Genomic DNA, 19,258 nt, shown 5'->3' with positions numbered 1-19,258 from the left:
GGCCTTTTGCTAAAGCGGACTGGTTTGAGGGTAGAGCCTCGGGCCTCTGGCTTCTGTCTCCTTTATGGGAAGGGAACCAAGAGCCCTGAAGCTGGTTTTCTGTTTACTGTGGACCCACAGCCACTTCCTCTCTTAGGCTTCGGTTTATATTCTTCCCGTTCCACACTTCGATAGCCAAAACAAAACAATGATTCCCTCACTTTTTATAGCTCTTTTCTTTTCTTTTTTTGAGACAGGGTCTTACTCTGTTGCCCAGGCTAGAGTGCTGTGGCATCAGCCTAGCTCACAGCAACCTCAAACTCCTGGCCTCAAGCGATCCTCCTGCCTCAGCCTCCCAGTAGCTGGGACCACAAGCTCGAGCCACCACGCCTGGCTGGTTTTTCTATTTTTTGTAAAGATGGAGTCTCGCTGTGTTGCTCAGGCTGGTTTCAGCAAACTCCTGGCCTCAAGCAATCCTCCTGCCTCAGCCTCCCATAGTGCTAGAAGGACAGGCATGAGCCACCGCGCCCAGCCTCTTACTTTCTAAAGGGGTTTCCATCCATGAGCCCTTCCCTCGGCCCTGGGAGTGGGCCGGATGTATGCACATTCCCTGGGTTAGAGAAGGAGCAACTGAGGCTGGGGAGAGGGAGGCACGTGCTGGAGTCTCTCAGGCTAATTAGGGCGGGTTCTGCACTCGGCATGCTCAGAGTGTGCCAGCCGCGTGCCAGGCACAGCACCGGGCCCCGGCCCTGCAGAGCAAACACGGGCTTTCCCCGTGGGGAGCTGGCAGTCCAGCGAGTGCTTCCAGCGAGGCTGTTTTCACCCAGGAACTCACAGGATGACTCTCGATTCGATTCCTGCTCAGAAACCCTTACTCCTGTGCTGCTTCTCTATTTCTCCGGGTTCATCTCCCCCGGCGAGGGGAGTGCGGGTCAGAGGCGCAACTGGCGGGAAATGAAACTCTGTCACCCCAGAGAGAGGAAGCTGGAGGGGGGGGTGCAGGGCTGGAAGTCAAGAACCGAGGATCTGAGCCAGAATCCTCCCCACCACCGTAGTAGGTCTAGAGATGTCTAGAATGTGTTCAGGGATTAAACAAAGAGCCATGAAGTGAGGGAAGAGGCAGTCAGTGCAGAGAGCTAAACGGGGCAGGCCGGGAACAGAACTGAGGGACCCGATGCTCAATGCAGCCCTCAGGCTTCCACGCTGGTGTACATGAGTGCACGTCCATCGTTTTGGTTTTTTTTGAGACAGGGTCTGTCTTTGTCACCCCGGCTGGAGTGCTGTGGGGTGAGCACAGCTCACTGCAGCCTTGAACTCCTGTGCTCAAGTGATCCTCCCACCTCAGCCTCCCGAGTAGCTGGACTAGCTGGACTGCAGGCATGCCCATTACCACGCCTGGCTAATTTTTAAACTTTTTGTAGAGACAGGGTCTCACTATGTTGCCCAGGCTGGCCTCGAGCTCCTGGGCCCAAGCGATCCTCCCACTTCAGCTTCCCAAAGCACCCGCCGGGATTCATTCCTGAGCACCAGCCACACGCCAGTCCCCGTGCCAAGTGCAGAGACACAGTGGTGAGCATGGCAGCCGGGGTCACACTGTGAGCACAGACTCTGCCTTCAGGGAGCTTGCATTGTCCATCTGGGTCCACGGTGACGAGACAGAGTCTGAGGCAGAGCTGCAGAACACTGAGGGATCCCAATGGGGGGACAAGCTGGGCGTGGACCCGGTCGGGAAGCCCCAGGGGGGTCAGAAGCAGCGGTCACTAGCTGCCCTGGCCAGCCCTGCCCTGCTTGCCCAAGGACGACTGCCAGGGCCCCGCCATGCTCTGGTTCAAGGGCCATGGGCTGTCTTCAGTTCTGTTGATCCAAAAATGAAACCTTGTTTTCTCAGGTCTGATAAAGACAACTTTGAAAATTTTTCTTTTTTTCAAGGAACTTTACAGAAACAAGAATAGAAAAATCAATGTCCTGCTCCCATCCCACCCCTAGAGTGACGAAGAAACGGCTGTGTTCACAGGGCAAAGGTCGCTTTGCCTCACGTAACTCGAGTGGCCACAGACGGCCTCGGCTGCTCAGCTTCATTGGCCCCCAGACCCCATGTCATTGACTCAGCCCTGTCCGGCTGTAGTTAGGCCAAGCAGTGGAGACTCCTCGGGTTGGTCTGGGCTGGCCCCACTGCCGGGCTGGGTGGAGTTACCGCTCTCAGCCTGAACGCAAGTCCAGGCCGCCCCTCCAACCCGGCCCTGGCTGCATTTCCTCTCTGCAGCCACCCTGGCCCCATCCCCTTCCCCAGACCCCCAGGCTCCGCCAGCCTCGGCCATCTAGCACTAACCTGGGTGTCGCCCTCTTGGCCTGGCCTAGCAGGGCCTGGGGCTTGGGATCCCCAACTTCCTGCTCCAGCCCTGTACCCATGTCCCTGTGTCCCTACTCTGTCCAGTTAAGGCTGCTCCTGTTCCCTAGAGAGGCTCTGTTTCTTCCCCTGCTGCCCCAGGCCTGTGGCTAGTTCTGCTCTCACTGGGGACCTGCCACACATCTTAGGTTCCCAAAGCCTTTTCCGTACCTTCCGCAGCCCACTCTGGGCTTTCCTGTAGCTGGTGCTGGGGAATCAGCCAGCCCCGAGCCCATAATAGAAAAGAGGTGGTGGACACACCGGAACCAAAAGAATGCTCCAGGCCTTCTAAGCTCAGGTGACCAGTCTCTCCCACGTCCCCTAAGAGGTGTCATTGACCCCTTCCCATTTAGGGACCACCTTCTGTGTAGCAGACACTGTGTTAGATCTGTATGTATGTGGTCCTCATGCTCTAGGAAGTAGCTATTATGCTGTTTTCCCCATTTTACAGATGAGGACATAGAGGCTTAGTAAGGTTAATTCCTTTCCTCCTGCTCACTTACTAATAAATGGCAAAAAAGAATTCAAACCCAGGTCATATTACACAATCTGGACTCTTAACTGGATGGCTTCTCTAGCCACTTAAAATCATTTTCCTTTGACAGCCTGAGATAACATAAAACAAGGGTAAGGCACAGAGGCCTTATGGAGGAGGTGGGCCTTGGGCAGGTGGGGAGGAAGGGGGAGGGCGTGTGGGGGGGGAAGGCATTGCTGGGCGCAGTGTGAGGGGACAGGGCACAGAGTGGCTGTGCCGAGGACTAACCCAGTGCCCTCCGCTCCCTGCCCAGCTCCCTGGAGATGACCTGCTACGACAGCGACGATGCCAACCCTCGCAGCGTGTCCAGCCTCTCCAACCGCTCGTCCCCTCTGTCCTGGCGCTACGGCCAGTCCAGCCCGCGGCTGCAGGCCGGGGATGCGCCCTCCGTGGGCGGGAGCTGCCGCTCGGAGGGGCCGCCCGCCTGGTACATGCACGGGGAGCGCGCCCACTACTCGCACACCATGCCCATGCGCAGCCCCAGCAAGCTCAGCCACGTGTCGCGCCTGGAGCTGGTCGAGTCCCTGGACTCGGACGAGGTGGACCTCAAGTCCGGCTACATGAGCGACAGCGACCTCATGGGCAAGACGATGACCGAGGACGACGACATCACCACCGGGTAGGCGCAGGGGCTCCTTGGACAGCTGAGCCGGATGGGGGGGAGGACAGGGAGACCAGTAGGAGGGGATGTCTTGCAAGTGGAGTGGAGTCCCCAACAAGAGTTTTGTGCTGTGACAAAATGGATCTGCGTAAGGCTTTGTGTACAGGTTGTGACTGCCGCTGAAACTCCATGTGGGGCGTGGTGGGCGGGGCCTACACCTGAGGAGTTGGTTGGCTAATGAAGGCACCTCCCTCTCATTGGTCCCTGTGGCTGTCATTCTATGGTATGCCCCACCCTCCTCTGGTTTTTTGCTTCCAAAAGAATTGGCCAAAGAGCCCTGGAACACCATTTTAGTCGCAGCTATGCTGTGCCCTGGGTCCGGAGTCTGGACAACCTAATCTGCTTCCGTATTTGCAAAAGATAATAATGCCACATCTGCCTACCTGCTAAGGAGAGAAAATGAGAGCAAGTGGGTGAGAGCCCTGGCCAAACAGAAAGTGGTAGCAGGATGTCACCTCCTTTGCCAGGGGTTCCCAGCCTCCTTGTCCTCTACCCTACCCCATGGCCCTCAGTCTCGTTGGGTTTCTTCCTCCGCAAACCTTCTACCGATAATGCAACCCCCCAAGCCCTACCCTCGTCTGTCAAACCCTTCTTTCCTGCCCTTTGCCCTACAGGGACCCTCATCTTCTTTTCTTTTGCTGCCTTAATTGACAGGGTTGGGCCTGTGGACACAACTTGGACAGAGGTGACAGTCTGCAAAGCGAGGAGGGCAAAGGATGGGAAAGTGCTGGGCTTAGGGGTCCTGGCCAACTGTTCCAAGCCCTGAAACCAGACTGCTGCAATGGCTCTGGAAGCTTCTCTGGGCCATCTCTGGGCTGACCACCACTTTCCACTCTTCCTTGTTGGTTTACTGGGACTCACTCCTCCCTGCCCCCCCACCCCCCAAGGGACCACACAAGTAGCAGCCGCACCGTTTCCCTCCTTCTCAGGGACTTAAAGTCTCCTACTAGGGACTGCCTCTTCCCAGTAAAAATCTCAGACTTCAAGGGAGTGGGAAGTAGCCTCTCCTTGGAAAGGACCAAGAGCCAAGCTTCAGACCATCCACTGTTCTCCGCCCCTGGGGACAAACTTGGAGGGATCTGGGCAGGGCCTGTCCAGCTGATGAGGCTGCTCTGGAGCAAAACAACTGACGCATGAATGGGCTTGTTTACTGCCTGCGGAGTCCCAGGGGCTCTCAGGCCAGCTCCAGCTCCGCCAGATCCCCTAGCCGGGAGTTGGGACAGGAGAGAAGTCTCCTTCTGTGGTCAGAGGCCTGTGCCGGGCAGGAAGGACAGCCCAGGTGTCTGAGGAGCTGTGCCATACAGCCTCTGCCCAGGAGGCATCTCTGAGCAAGTGTCGGGTCCCTGCCCTCCGAGAGATGTGGCTGGTCAAAGCGGAGGGAGGCACAACCCCTGTGGAGCGAAGGACTCAGAAAATCCCCCAAGTGTTGGAAGGCACAGGACCCCCGCCTCGGAGAAGTCCCAGTCCGAGCAAGGTGGCAGGACTTCTGGCACTTAACCAGCTGTCCGAGGCTGGGCAAGTTAGTTAACCTCCCAGGCTTCCGTTTGTCTGTCTGCAAAATGCAGATAACAGTAGAACTATCTCAGGCCAGCCTGAGGATTAAATGGGTTAATATATGTAAAGTGCTTAGAACAGTTCCTGGCTCATTGTAAATGCTCACTGAATATTAGCTATTGTTTCTGTTACTGTTGCTGTTATTATTGTTGTTGTTAGAGTCCCAGACTGATGGAGAGACACAACCGTTGCCCCCGGGCAGTGTGTAGTCTGACCAGAAGGCCGCTCATTCAGAGTCAGGAGCAAGGACAGATCCAGTAGCAGCTGGCCAGTGCCAGGGACATAGATAATACGGTGTGGGGGCATGGAATGCTGAGGGAGAGCAGGAAAGATGTCCTTTGTCCACTCTGTGTCACCCTTTCTTTTATCCTCTTTTCTCTGGACAGTGTGTGTGCACAGTTAAAAAATAATCCAAGTTCACTGAGGCTGGCAGGAATAAGAACTTTCCCTTCTGCACCTTACCCCACCCGGGCCCGGCTGTAAGCCCAGGGAGGCCTGGAGTTCGCATGGAGAACATAGAATAAATTGTTGGCGTGACAGTATCCGTAAAGTAGAGCTTACCGTAAACTGCGATGCTGGTTTACAAGATAATTTCACGTGGGTTTTTAATGGTCAGTCTTCAGTTAGCAGTAACCCTTAACGCTTTACTTTGTTAACTTCCCTACCAGGACTGTAAACGCAGCCATCCTTAAATGTCAGAGTTGAAGGGAATCAATTTTAATCCCCAGTAATTTTAATGTAAACAGTCACTCCTCAATTATGTGTTTTCATGGTTAAGTGTTGTTGTCATTTTAATTAGAAACAGGGCACCCTGGATTCCAGCAGCACTGTAAGTGAACATGCAAACCCAAGCTGTCCTTGCTCAGCCTCACGTTGGTCCCTCCCCAACCCCCAACTGTGGTTTCCATCCAGATTTTATAATTTAGAAAATGTCCTATTCCTTAAAAAATTGTTTTTCGTAGTCATAAAATGGGTAGGGCTATTCCCCATAGGGGCGGCCTTCTGTGCTCCCCTCCTCACCCACACGGTGACACCCCACCCACCCATCAACCTTGGACCACTGCCGTTCACTCTCCTACCTCCCAGGCGCTCCCAGCGTGGGGCCAGCAGAGGAGGGAAGCTGGTCTTTCCCCACTGGGCGACATAGTTGGCCACAAGCTGTCCGAGTGAGCCGTAAAAGATGACAGTGATTCAGACCGCTCACTGCTCTCAGTTATCTGCAGAGGAATCGTCCACTTGGGGTCTTCCCAAGCCACTGTTCAGTCTCAAATCAGCAAGTCAGCCCTCCCTGCTCCATGCAAACACCAGGCCCCTGCCTGGGTTGCCACCCACAAACTGGAGAAGGCAGACTCATCCAACTGAAGTCAGTAAACTAGAATGAAGAAAGTGACCCTCATCGCTGCCAGAATAACCACATACCTTCCAAATTATTTATTTTTTAAAATCATGGTAAAATATACCTAACATAAAACGTACCATTTTATGTTAATCATTTCAAAGTGTACAGTTTGGTGGCATGAAGTACATTCACGCTGTGTGTCACCATCACTGCCGTCCATGTGCAGAACTTCGCCATCTACCCAAACTGAAACCCATTAAACAGTAGCTTCGCTTTCCTCCTCCCTCTGGCCCCTGGCGACCACCATTCTACTCTTTGTCTCTATGAATTTGACTACTCTCGGTAACTCACAAACAAAAAGTGGGATCATACAGTATTTGTCCTTCTGTGACTGGCTTGTTTGACTTAGCATAGTATCATCACTGTTCATCCATGTTGTAGCATGTGTCAGAATTTCATTCTTTTTTAAGGTTGAGTAATATTCCATTGTGTGTATGTGCCACATTTTGTTTATCCGTTCATCTGTTCATGGGTTGTTTCTACCTTTTGGCTATTGTCAATAATGTTGCTCTGAACAGTGGTATATAAATATTGTTCAAGTCCCTGCTTTTAATTCTTTTGAGCATGTACCTAGAAATGGAATTGCTGGATCATACGGTATTCTAGGTTTAATTTTCTAAGGAACCACCATACTGTTTTCCCACAGTGGCTGCACCATTTTACATTTCTACCAGCAATACACGAGGGTTCTAATTTCTCCCCATCCTTGCCAAAATGTACTATTTTCTGTTGTTTGTTTTTTTTTTTTAACAATAGCCATTCTAATGGATGTGGAGTGGTATCTCATTGTGATTTGATTTCCCTAATGATTAGTGATATTGAGCATCTTCATGTACTTGCCATTTGCATATCTTCAGAGAAATGTCTATTTAAGTCCTTTGCCCATTTTTTAATTGGGTTGTTTATTTTTTTGTTGAGTTGTAGGAGTTCTTTATATATCCCAGATATTAGCCCCTTATCAGATACATGATTTGCAAATATTTTCTTCCATTCTTTGGGTTTGCCTTTTAATTTTGTTGATAGTATCTTTTGATGCACAAAAGCTTTTCATTTTGATGAAGTTCAGATTTATCTATTTTTGTTGTTGTCGTTGCCTGTGCTTTGGGTGTCATATCCAAGAAATCATCGCCAAATCCACTATCATGCAGCTTTTCCTTTATATTGTCTTCTAAGAGTTTTATAGCTGATAGGGCTTTTTTTTTTTTTTTTTTTTGAGACACGGTCTTGCTTTGTCACCCATGCTAGAGTGCAGTGGTGTGATCATAGCTCACTGCAACATCAAACTCCTGGGCTCAAGTGATCCTCCTGCCTCAGCCTCCCAAAGTACTGGGATTACAGGTGTGCACCACTGCACACAGCCTGATGGGGCTTTTTTAAAAAAAAAAAAATACACATTCCAAGCCTCATCCCAGGTCTACCAGTGCAGAATCTCTGCCTCCCCAGGAAACCATTTTTTCTAAAACTTCTCAGTGATGTTAGACTAGTCCATCTTTCATCCTTGGCCTGCATAGGTACAGCTTATTCCATTTCATATAGAATTAAGTTATAAGAAAGTTTCTAAATGTTCAGTTGAAATCTGCTTCACTGTAACTTCTGTTTATTGATTCAAATTTGTCATCTGGGAAAAACAGAATAAGTGTAAATCCTCATCCAAATATTTCAACATGTGCTTAATGATTGCTCAGATATTCTCATCGCTAGATAAAAAAAAAAAAGTCCCCACTTTATTTCAGTACTTTCTTAAATGACCCAGTTTTTCAAACCCCTCAGGGTCCTGGTTACCCGGCTCTGGAAGCTCTCGAGTTGTCCATGATCCTCTTAAAATTTGGCACCTAGACAGATCACCTGCTTGACACTAGAAGTAGTCCCGCCAGGGTAATATCCAAACCATGACACTGCAGACAGCTTCAAGTTGGCTGCTGACTGTCCCAGATGACAGCTCGGGACATTTTTGCCACTTGAAAAGAGAAAAGGAATTTGTTTTTCTAAAAATAGGAAGGCCTGGAATTTAATCTAAATAAGAAGATAAGTTTCACAGCCATCTGTCTTCCTATGCCTGGCATCCAGGAATGTAGCGGGAGGGGAGTCGGGGCTGGGCACCCACACAGAGGTGGACCCAGGCAGTGGGACAGGGGCTGGCACCCAGCGGGGAAGGGGGTCGGGGAAGGGGGTCGGAAGCCCTCCATGCCCTGCCTCAATGTGGGCTGACCCTCTCAGTGCGCCCATTTCTGTCTGCGTAAACGGCCGTCCGGCTGGGCTGTGTCTGGGCTTCGTGGCAGTAATGGACGGGAGCCTGTGCGCCAGGGTGGCGCAGTGCTGCCAAGTCCCGCAGTGCCAGGGGCGCCCTCACGTCGAGTGGAGCTGTGGCGCTGGCAGCCCTGCAGGACCGCTGTCCAGCGGCCTGTGCCGAGGGCCACGGAGCCTCAGACAGGGTCCGCTGGCCCCATCTTGAGCGAGCTCCGTGCGTGTGTGTTAGGGAGACAGCAGGACTTTGGTGACTGTGCCACACCCCGTGTCTGTCCTCAGGTGGTTCCCTGCCCTCCGTGTGTGGCTGGACGTGCTCGTCTCCCCCCTCCCCTCCCCTGCCTCTCCCCTCCCCTGCCTGTCCTCTTGAACTGTGCTTGGGGGCTCAGGAACAGATGGGATTCGTTTCCTCCTTGGCTCTGAAGTGTCCTGATGTTGAAAAATGTCAAATAAAATAAACTGTAGGCCCCTGCCTTCTCTTAGGCTGGCTCTGGGCTCCTGGAGGCAGTGAGCTCGGGCCTTAAAGAGACACGTCCAGCCTTGCTGGCGGGGCCTCTGCCCCCGCAGCCACCCTCCTGAGAAGGAGCCGCATTCCCTGCTCCCCAGCTTGGCTGATGTTCAACCCTCAGACCTCCAGATACCTGACCCAACCACCTGCATTGACGAGAATGCTCTTGCAGTGGGCACTGGCTTTGCAGGACTTGTACAAGAACAAGAGACCCTTTTGGATTCGAATGGACAAGCAGAAGAGTCGTCCCACTTCCTATTTCTCCTGCCTTTGTCCTCTCCGTTTCCTGGCAGTTCTTTAGACATCCCACCTGGTGGGCAGCTGGACCAGGCCTGGCTTTTGCTCATGGAACACAGGACATGGGCAGAGAGTAGTTGGGGACTATCTTGGAGAGGACCCAACATTCAAGTTCAGGAAGGAAACTCAGTTTCTGCCCTTAAAGGACTTCAGATGTAAAAGGGAGGTAGCGTGCCCACTGGGGCCACAGTAAAGGAGGCAGTGTATGGTTGACGATGGCTGCTGCCTCACTGCGGGTAACATCTAACAATTACAGTGCTGATCTGAAGATTCATACACATGGCCTTGGCCGATACGTCTCTGTGGTGCAGGGGAAGGAGCGCTCCGGTAACCGTGGGACCTGGAGTTCAATCCTAAGCACACCTCTAGCTTGCTGTGTGGCACTGAGCAAGTCACCTGACCTCTCTGAGTCTTGGTTTGTTCATTTGTAAAAAGGTAATCATTTTTGCTTTGTGAGGATTGAGTGGAAAAGAATGGTAAGAGTGCTCTGAAAAATATAAAGGGCTGTTGGTTTGTAATATACCATTCTTTTTTTTTTGAGACAGAGTCTCACTCCGTTGCCCGGGCTAGAGTGCTGTGGCATCAGCCTAGCTCATAGCAACCTCAAACTCCCGGCCTCCCGAGTAGCTGGGACTACAGGCATGTGCCACCATGCCCGGCTAATTTTTTCTATATATTTTTAGTTGTCCAGATAATTTCTTTCTATTTTTTAGTTGGGGGGGGTCTCGCTCTTGCTCAGGCTGGTCTTGAACTCCTGACCTCGAGTGATCCTCCCACCTCGGCCTCTCAGAGTGCTAGGATAACAGGCGTGAGCCACCGCGCTCGGCCCTGTAGTATACCATTCTGATCTCATCTTAATGTGCTGTTCATTTAGCTAATGGCCTCTGTCTTAATTAGGGGTTGTCAGGGTATCAAAATAAGATTTCTTAAACTTGGCAGTTGAATACATTGAATTTGGGCCTTACGTTGTACGGAATGATCTTGTTTTGCTTTTTAACACTGTCTTGATATTCGTTTAGTCCTGGGGTATGCAGTTAAATAAACAGACTTTTGAGGACAGGCTTGGCGACATAGGCATACCACAGACTGGCAGAGTACTGGCGTGGTCTAGAGGGAGGGCTCCCAGCTAGACTGCCCGGGTTTGAATCCTGTCTCTTCCTCTTCCTCGCTGTGTGAGTTTGGATGAATCCTTCACCTCCCGCTGCTTCAGTTTCCTCAGCAGAAAAACTTGGAGAGCGTTGGTGCCTGCTCTGTAAGATTGATATGAGGATGAAATTAGTTAATACTCTTACTTTAGGTATCATACGTGCTCCACAAATGCTAGCTATCGTTAGTTAGCCATTTGACCACAGATATTAGCAGGTTGATGGCCCTCAGCGGTCACGTGCTCTAAATGATAAAACAATATTTGAAAAAGTATGTGTTAACCTTCATGCTTGAAAATGACGTTTCTGATCCTCCCTGGGAGGATAACAAACCAGGTTGTTTGCCAAGCAAGATGGATTTGTCCTGACCCATTTTTACCTGTTCATGCAATGTTCCTATGTGGCAAATGGTGCCCATCTGTGGTTTGGGGTCTGGGCTGAGTACAGCAGGTGTTGTGCAAACAGCTAAGCTAATTGCACACAGGATCACCCCAGTGGCAGTGACCCCTTTCCCATCATGACCTGGCTAACTGGGCTGTCTATGCCTCGTCCGAACGTGTTTCTTGTATAGGAAGAATGTCTTGGGCTGGATATCCCCAGAAGCAGACCTCGGGATAGGGATGTGAGCGCAGGTGGTTTATTTGGCAGGTGATTCCGGAAAGCACAGGTAGGGAGTGGGGAGGTGAGTCTGGGAAGAGAAGGAAGCCAGCACGGGCTACGTTCACGTGCAGGTCACTGATGTGGGCAACCGGGGCTTACGGATTTCTGGGAGGTGCCATGCAATACACCTCAGCGTTACCCCACCCGGAGGACAAGGAAGCTGGGATATTTATCTTTCAGCTCCCCCTTGTTATTGGCTGAGAGCAACTCCCGGGGGCCATTGAGTTGGCATTTGTAGCCTGCTGCGTATAGGCTGAGAGAAATCCCTCAGGCTCAGCCACAGGTGCCTGCAGTAGTGCTCGATTGGTGTGCACGGGAACGGTGACCACAGAGGGGACATAGGTGGGACACAGACACCACCCATTATAAAGAAGGAAGAAAGGAAGGAAAGAAGAAGAGAAAGGAGGGTGTGGAGGTCTGATGGGAGGGAAGGGGTAGCTTTGGAGAGCTGCTGGCTCTTAAAACACCCCTTAATTCTTAAAACAAAATAGTGGGCAGCACTCCTCGGTCCTTGCAGGGTTAATCTGGATCGCAGTGTCTGTTCAAACCCAACAGGGCTGGAGAAAGGTTGGAGTAAGCCAGGTATTCCAGAGGGGCTGCTGGGCTTATGCTTGTTGCCATGGCAACGAACGCCAGCTGAGGCATGTGGTCCCTCCTCCGGTGTGTCCTAGTAACCTACAACTGAGCTGCTGGAGTTTTCACTGGGTGTGATGACATACAGTTTAGTTGACGGCCAGGATGGATAAGGGGTCAAGGAAGCTGCGGAGCTGAGTTTGGCTCCCCCCTACCATCCCTGCCCACCTGTCTACCTGTCCACTCGTCTCTCCTCCTTAATTCTCAACCTCTGCAGCTGTGATAAGCCAGCTGGGCTTGTGTGGTGCCTGGAAATTCCATGCGGTCTGATGTTACAGAAAGAGCACAAGTTTGGAAGTATGACAGGCCTGGGGTTCACATCCCAACTTTGAGGCTTTGAGAAAGCTGTTTATCTGTTCTAAGTGGGAATAGTAACATGGGAACAGGATTGTCGTTAAAATGTAGTGGAATACAGTGTATACAATATTGATGTGCAGTAGGCGCTCAGTAAATATTACCTCCCTCCCTTCTGTTTGGCTCCTGAAAAACCAAAGCTATAAAGGCCATCTGTGGAATGGAATTTTTCCACCTGGGTGGTGATGTCCAGTTGCCGGCTTGTCTTTGCCAAATCCCCTCCCTCCAGGGAGCCTTGCCTAATTCATTCTCTTGCAATATAATTGCTGTCTGACTCTGGGTTGTCCTAGAACTTGTGTGCATATTTGTACTGTCGTAACTTGCACTTTCATGAGTCTCTAACAATTGCATCGCATGTATGATTTGCAAAGCACTAATATAGCATTATCTTATCAAATCTTAACACTGTGAATTGGACATTCTGTCCCCCAATTTACAAGTGAGGAAATTGGAACTCAGCTAACTGGCTTGGCAAGATCATGTAACTCGAAAGTAGCCACACCACGGCAGAACCCACCCTGTGCACTTTCCAATATACCCACTGCCTCGCTGTGTGCACCGTGAAGCCTTTTCCCTCTGTGTGCAGCCCTGTGTCCCTGAAGCCTGGGAGCATGGCAGGGGCCAGGCTCACACGCCTGCTACTGGCGTAGGAGCTTCCCAAGGACAGAGACCCTGTCTTCTCCTCTCTCTCTGTTTCCCCTCAATACCCAGCAGTGTAGGTTCTCAGGCCACACTGTGGACTGACCAATGAATCTTTGTTAGAGACCCCCTCCTGGAATGCCCCTAAGCAACCTCTTCATCTTCCAGGATAGGGTCTTGCTTTGGGGAGCCACAGAGTGGCCACAGCCAGGAGCTCTGGGCCAAGGGCAGAAGGAGCAACCCAGGCCTCTATGAATACAAGTCCTTGTTTGACTCCAGCTCAAAGGCTGGGCTGTCCCAGGATGTTCATAAGGGGCCAGTTCTGGCCTCTGGGCTATCAGATGTCTCTGGCCAGGCAGCAAAAGACCATTCACTGCTGCAGAAAGGCCAGCAGGCCAGGCAGGGGGATGTACCCACTGAGCTGTGCATGGGGACGCCCCAAAGAGGCTGCAGGACTGAATCGTTCTTGCCTATTATATATTGGGGTGACGATGGAATGAGCACAGGCAGATGCATACAAGTACAGATTTGAAAAGCAGGCAGGAAGGAAAGAGTGAGGCCCAGAGAGACCCAAAGCACGTAGCTACGTTAGAGAAAGGTCAACACGCACTGGATATGCAGGACAGGGTCATGGAGAGAAGGCAGGACAGGCTGACGTGGGGACATGTGCTGTAGATAAACAGCCAGCGCGCCGTGCTGTGCACTCCAAGGAGTGGGAAGGAGAGACAGACAGACTGTGTGTGAGACCCGTCCAGACACGTGTGTGAGAGGTGGCTGGACACAGAGGGGCTGTGTGTGCACGAGAGCAGCCGGTGGAGGACACGGGCCGGCCAAGGTGCGGGGTGTGCAGCAGCCCGGCAGGCACGCAGTGTCTGGGAGGTGGAGGGACCTTTCCAGAGAGGGGTGAGTGACCCTGTGCTCAGCCTGGGGCCTGACCCAGAGCAGGGCGAGCGTACTCTCACCAGCCCACCCCATTTCCCCCTTGGCTCCTTCTAAAAGGGGTCGGTCTTGTGCCTTGTCTCTGCTTTCCTGTGGGGCATCTCCGGCCTGGGAGACGGCAAACCTCCGACCTAGTTCCTGCGCTCTTTTGCTGACTGCTCACCCTCTTCCAGCTCCTTTCCCATTGGTCACCGTCCTCAATCTCTTAGTCTTCCTCTGTCCTCAATCTCTTAGTCTTCCTCTATTTCCAATGCCTGGCTTCTGTCTTGGGCCCTGCGGGCTTGATGACAAGGGGCGGTTCAGGAACGACACTGTCTACACATACATGGCCACACGGACAGACTTGGGTGGTGGGACTTCTGGCAGCAGGGGTTCCCAGCAATGCTGACATTCTGCCGAGTGTTTTTAGAAGACGAGGGACAGAGCTTATCGTCTGGCTGTCACTGCCCCTTTCCCACCCACAACAAGCCTCCGCAGAGGAGCCTGGAGGACAACCGGTGCCCGTGCCCCTGCTGGAGTGACTGTCTGCAGGTAGTCCCCGTTTCTGGATTCGGCCAGGGCGAGGAGCTCCCCCTGTGAGGTTCCAGCGAAGGGGTCCCGCCCTTCCCAGCTCTGAGCAGGGACCCCTTTGGTCTGGAAGGCAGCAGCTGTATGATCTCTCATATCCCCACCAGACCCTGTGGTTAGTTTCCTGTTCTTAGGAGGCCGAAGAGCAAAGTAGCTGGGACATTTTGGGGCCCAACTGACCTGGATTTAATTCTCAGTTTGCTCCTCACTAGCTGTGTGACCTCGGATGTTACTTAGCCTTTTTGTGCTTCAGTGTCACTATCTGAAAGGAAAGTTGGTAAAATTCCCACCTCAAGATATTTTTTATATGTCCAATAAATACTTGTAGAGCACCTGTACATAACAAAACACTGCGGATATGGCAGGAGAAAAAAATAGGCATCATTCTTAAACTCACCTGTGAAAAAGAAACGGCAAACAAGCAGATGAGTGAATACACAGCAGGTTAGGTGGTGCTGTGTGTCATAGGAAAGTAAGGCAGGGTGAGGGGCAGAGAGCCATGGAATGGGCAGGGAAGGCTTCTCTGGTAAACCAAGCGGATAACTGGGGGTAGAGCCGTCCAGGCAAGCAGAAGGGCATGTGCAAAGGCCCAGAGGCAAGAATGGCATGTGTGCAAGGAACCGCAAGGAGGGCAGTGTGGCTGAAGCAGAGTAAACAGGGGTAGAGGGGCCGGAAAGGAGGTCAGGAGGTAGCCGGGGGCCAGGTACGCTGTGCCGAGGACGGGCTTCCCTCTAAATGAGAGGGGAAGCCACTGCGGGACTTCGGGGAGAGGGTGATATGATCAGACATGTCTTGCAAAGTGTCTGAGTGGCTACTGTGAGGAGAACAGACCACAGGGTCACCAGGGAGGACCAACACAGAAAGGAGAGCCCTGCAGTCATCTAGGCGAGAGCAGATGGCGGCTGGCACCAGGTGTCGAGGTGCAGGAGGGGAGAGTTTTGAGGATGGAAGGAGACGGTATGTTTACAGTGCTTTCTCAATAAATTGTACGGGGTTTCAGTTCTGTTCCCCAGAGATTGGGGATCTAACTCAGTAATGGAGAACCGCGGGTAGGGGGTGCTCAGGTTGTTCTGACGTAACTGCTCCGGGCCTCGGCATCTGCTGCAGTAGAGGGGTGTGTGCACACACTCACACTCACACTCACACACACACTCACACACACTCACACATGTCTGCCCGGTGACCCCAGCCGAGGGTCTGTCAGGCCCTTATTGGAGGGGCAGCCGCTCTCCCATTTCTCTTCCTATTTTCCTCTGTCCCCATGTCCTCAGAGCCACACAAGGACGCTGACGTGTCGGGACGGTGGGAGCAGGGCGTTAAGCTAGACTACTAAGGCGGTAGCTCACCGTATAGGATGTGGTCTCTCTGCCGCCTCTCCCAGCTGTGGGGGTGGCGAGGAAGGCAGGGCTCCTCAAAGGTTATGTAAACATTTGCAAGCAGTAACACAGCTGGGAGCAGGACCCTTCCTCCAGCTGGCCAGTGGCCAGCCCGCAGCAGCCTCGGCTGGGCTTAGGGATGGGCTTTGGAAAGCTCCACGAGCATCTGCTGTCCCCAGTGCCCCCGTTCAGACTCTCCCACCTACCTGCACAGCTTTCAGCCTGAGCCCCAGTGGCCCCAGGAGGGAGTTGCCAAGAATCGGCACCACTGACTGGTGAAAGGAACCCTGTGTGGGGCATCAGGACACCTTGGCTGTGTGGACGGGTTTTGAGCTAGTCACTTGCCCCTTCTCGGCCTAATTTCCTCCTCTGAGAAAATGGAGGAGGTGAACCAGGTGCTCTCTAAAGTCCTTTGCAGCTCTGGTGTTCTGGATTCTCCGACCACACCAACTGGGTCTGTCCCAGGCTCCCTGGCATCTCCTCCAGGAAGGGCCTGGAGGTCGGTGAGGAAGGACAGCAGCCCCAGTGGGTCAGGAAAGGAGACGCTTGCCAGGCCCAGGCACCAGGCGCTGTGGAAAACGCAGGCCCTGCTAGTGGGTCAAGAAATCCATTAGCGATCCCCGACCTGGAGCTCATGGCGCCATGGCTTCCAAACCCGTGAACAAACCACCTTAGGCCACTCCTTTAAACTTTGTGCCCATGGATGTTTTAAAGCAAGTATAATAATAACTTGTCTCACCTTAGGTCACTCGGCTGTTTGGAAATAGAATAAAATCACAGATGTAAAAGTGCTTTGAAAACTTCTGCTACACAAAGGCTGGGAATGATTTTTCTAGGCATTTCTGTCAAGGGCACAACAGACGATCCCTTAGGATTCAGTGGGGTGGCTGGGGGATCCAGGGGTGGGTTTTAGGAAGCTGGGACTAGGGACGTGTCCAGGTGATTCCCCGTAGATTCCGCCACAGTGTGGAAAGTGTTAACTCACTGAGGTTCCTCTCCCAAACCCTTTCTCCTTTCCCTGCCCCTCCACCCTGGCTCTTCCTCTTCCTTGGCCTTCCGCTCTAGGGGTAGAATGCCCCCTGTTCTGCCCCTGCCAGGACGCTGTCCCCGCAGCCTGGCCAGCGTGGGGGGGGGGGTCTCAGGCCCAGCTGGGCGAGGTCCTCTGACTGGCCAAGACTTGTGGGGGGCAGGCAGGGCTTTTCCCATCCAGGGAATTAAATGTCCTCATAACTGATGGGAAAGAGAAGGCCCGAGGCCAGGTCAAGGGACAGGGTAGCAGATGCCTACCCTGGGACCCTCATCTTCTCTCCAGAGTCTCACTTCTGGGGCTCGCCAGGAAATGAAGTGTGTGGTCAGGCCCCAGACAGGTGACACTGGAGCCCAGAAACCCCCAGGCAGGCGACACTGGAATTCAAAGCACGGAAACTCCCTGGCCAGTCTTTCTCTTTTACTCTTGCCCCACTCTAACAAACCACGGCACCCTTTGGGATTATTGTCAGGGAGACTACCAGAGCCTCCCACAAACTGTCTTTGGATGTCTCTGCTGGAAACGGACCCCTGGCCAGGAGGACCTTGGACCTGAGCCAAGGCAACTCCAGAGATCCTTGGAGGTGAGGGAGGTGGGGGAAGGGAGAGGGGCTCACCCCCTCCCCCACAGGAATCTGGCTGAGGGACCTCATGCCTGTCAGACTGGGTTCTGCCCTAGCTTTGGGCATTTCCCCCCCTTCCCATGCCTCAGTTTCCCCCTGGTAAAGAGCCCCTCTGATGGTGCTGGCACGGGAGACAAATGAGATCATGGCTCCCGAGGGCTGTTTGAGGAGAAGCACAGCGGCGCACAGAGGGGCCTCTCTGAGACAGACGGGCCTTTTTCCTCTCTTCTTCTTTGGCTGGGTTTTCTTTCTGGATAAGTGCCTGACTCCCAGCTCCCTTTCAGCAGGTGTCTGCCCCTCAACCATGTGTCCCTCAGCTGCCCCCCACTCTCTCTGTCCCAGGCCACAGTCACGCAGCCTGGGACCCAGAAAGAAGAGCAGAGTCACCCCTGTGTGCCCCCCCCCACCGTAGTCAAGGCAACTGCGTCACCATATCCCCCTACTCTGCCACACCCCCGTGATGGGCAAGGTCAGGGCCCCTCCAAGCGCAGGAGCTGAGCCGTCGACAGGGGAGGCTGTGTCTTCCTGTTTTCACAAAAGCCCCAGACAGCATTTCTCCTCAGCGCTGCTGTCCAATTACCCAGAGTGCCTGACCTGTGGGCTGAAAATAGCAGGTGCTGATTTGCATGCTGTTTCTTTAAGCAGGACACCTCTGGGACCCTGCTCCTTCCCCGTTAAAAGCCCGCTCTAGCCTCCACCAAGCTGTACGGTAGACACTACCATGCGACCCTCGCCCTCCTCAGCAAGAAGGATAGAGGAACCCAGAGAGGGAACCTCAGATTCTGTTGGGTTCTGGCAGCTCCGGAGTCTACCCTAAGGAGGAGGTGGTTTAGAGATCCGCTAGCCCAGAATCCTCTGAGCGGGGACTCAGAAAGCGGAGAGCCTCTCCATTGGGATGAGGTGCTGGCCGAGACACGTTCTCCTTACGGTCTCTCCCCGAGTCCCTGCGTGGGCTGAGACGCAGGGAGAGGAGGAGGGTGTAAGGGCCGGTGGGCAGGCCACGGTATGAGGACAGGTGATAGGGCCACATGGGCTCTGCGGGGCTATGAGGGAATATCCAGGGGCAGTTCAGTTCCCTGCACAAGACGACCCCCATCCCTCCAGGTAAACCCCTGGGTCTTGCCCCTTCCAGGCCTCAGATCTCCCTCCCTCCAGGCTCTGCCCAGAAAGCCACAAAGGAGGAAACCTTATGGAAAACCTACAGCTAGATCTGGAGAAAAACATCCCCTGCTGATGACATTCCTTTGGCTGAGATAAAGTCATTTTATTCAGGATTCCATGCTGGCTGAGGCTAAAGAGAATCCCTTATGGCATGTCACTGTAAGCTGTTCCCCAGATGACCCGGGCCAGCTCCAGCACAGCTGCACAGGCAGAACCTCCCTAGAGAACGAGTTGCCCTCCCCCTCCATTGAGGGTGCTGGTGAGGAAGGGAGGCCCAGGACAGGAGGGCCAGGACAGGGGCTTGGTCCAGGGCAGCAGCCTGGGCTGAGATGGAAGAATATGCTGGAGAGAACCGGCCCCCTTGCTCTGATCCCCCTCACAGCCGGTCTGCTTGAGAGCTTGGGGCATCTTTCTCAAGTCTTACCGCTCAGAACACAGTAGAGGGAATGGGAATCTACTTGCCCCGCCCCCATATAGGAGGAAGTCTGAGGGATTGGTCTAGGATCACTGCAGCCTTTTGCTCCCCTTTGACCTCAAAGCATATTTGGAAAACTTTGGCCACAGGATGTACC

General features: G+C 53.0%; 1 protein-coding gene across 3 annotated transcripts in view; it reads left to right on the top strand.

Annotated features, from left to right (window-relative positions):
* NAV1 (neuron navigator 1) overlaps positions 1 to 19,258 on the top strand; it is a 160,043-nt gene that overhangs the window by 75,297 nt on the left and 65,488 nt on the right. For all 3 annotated transcript variants that reach the window (XM_069459276.1, XM_069459277.1, XM_069459275.1), the window contains exon 5: positions 3,154 to 3,519. In XM_069459276.1, the coding sequence (XP_069315377.1) occupies positions 3,154 to 3,519 (366 nt within the window). The remainder of the gene's footprint in view (positions 1 to 3,153; positions 3,520 to 19,258) is intronic.

Source organism: Eulemur rufifrons, chromosome 27 (genome assembly GCF_041146395.1).
Source record: "Eulemur rufifrons isolate Redbay chromosome 27, OSU_ERuf_1, whole genome shotgun sequence".
In the NCBI taxonomy this organism is placed as follows: Eukaryota; Metazoa; Chordata; class Mammalia; order Primates; family Lemuridae; genus Eulemur; species Eulemur rufifrons.
Note: the sequence above shows the minus strand (reverse complement) of the source record. Positions and strands in the feature narration are given on the sequence as shown.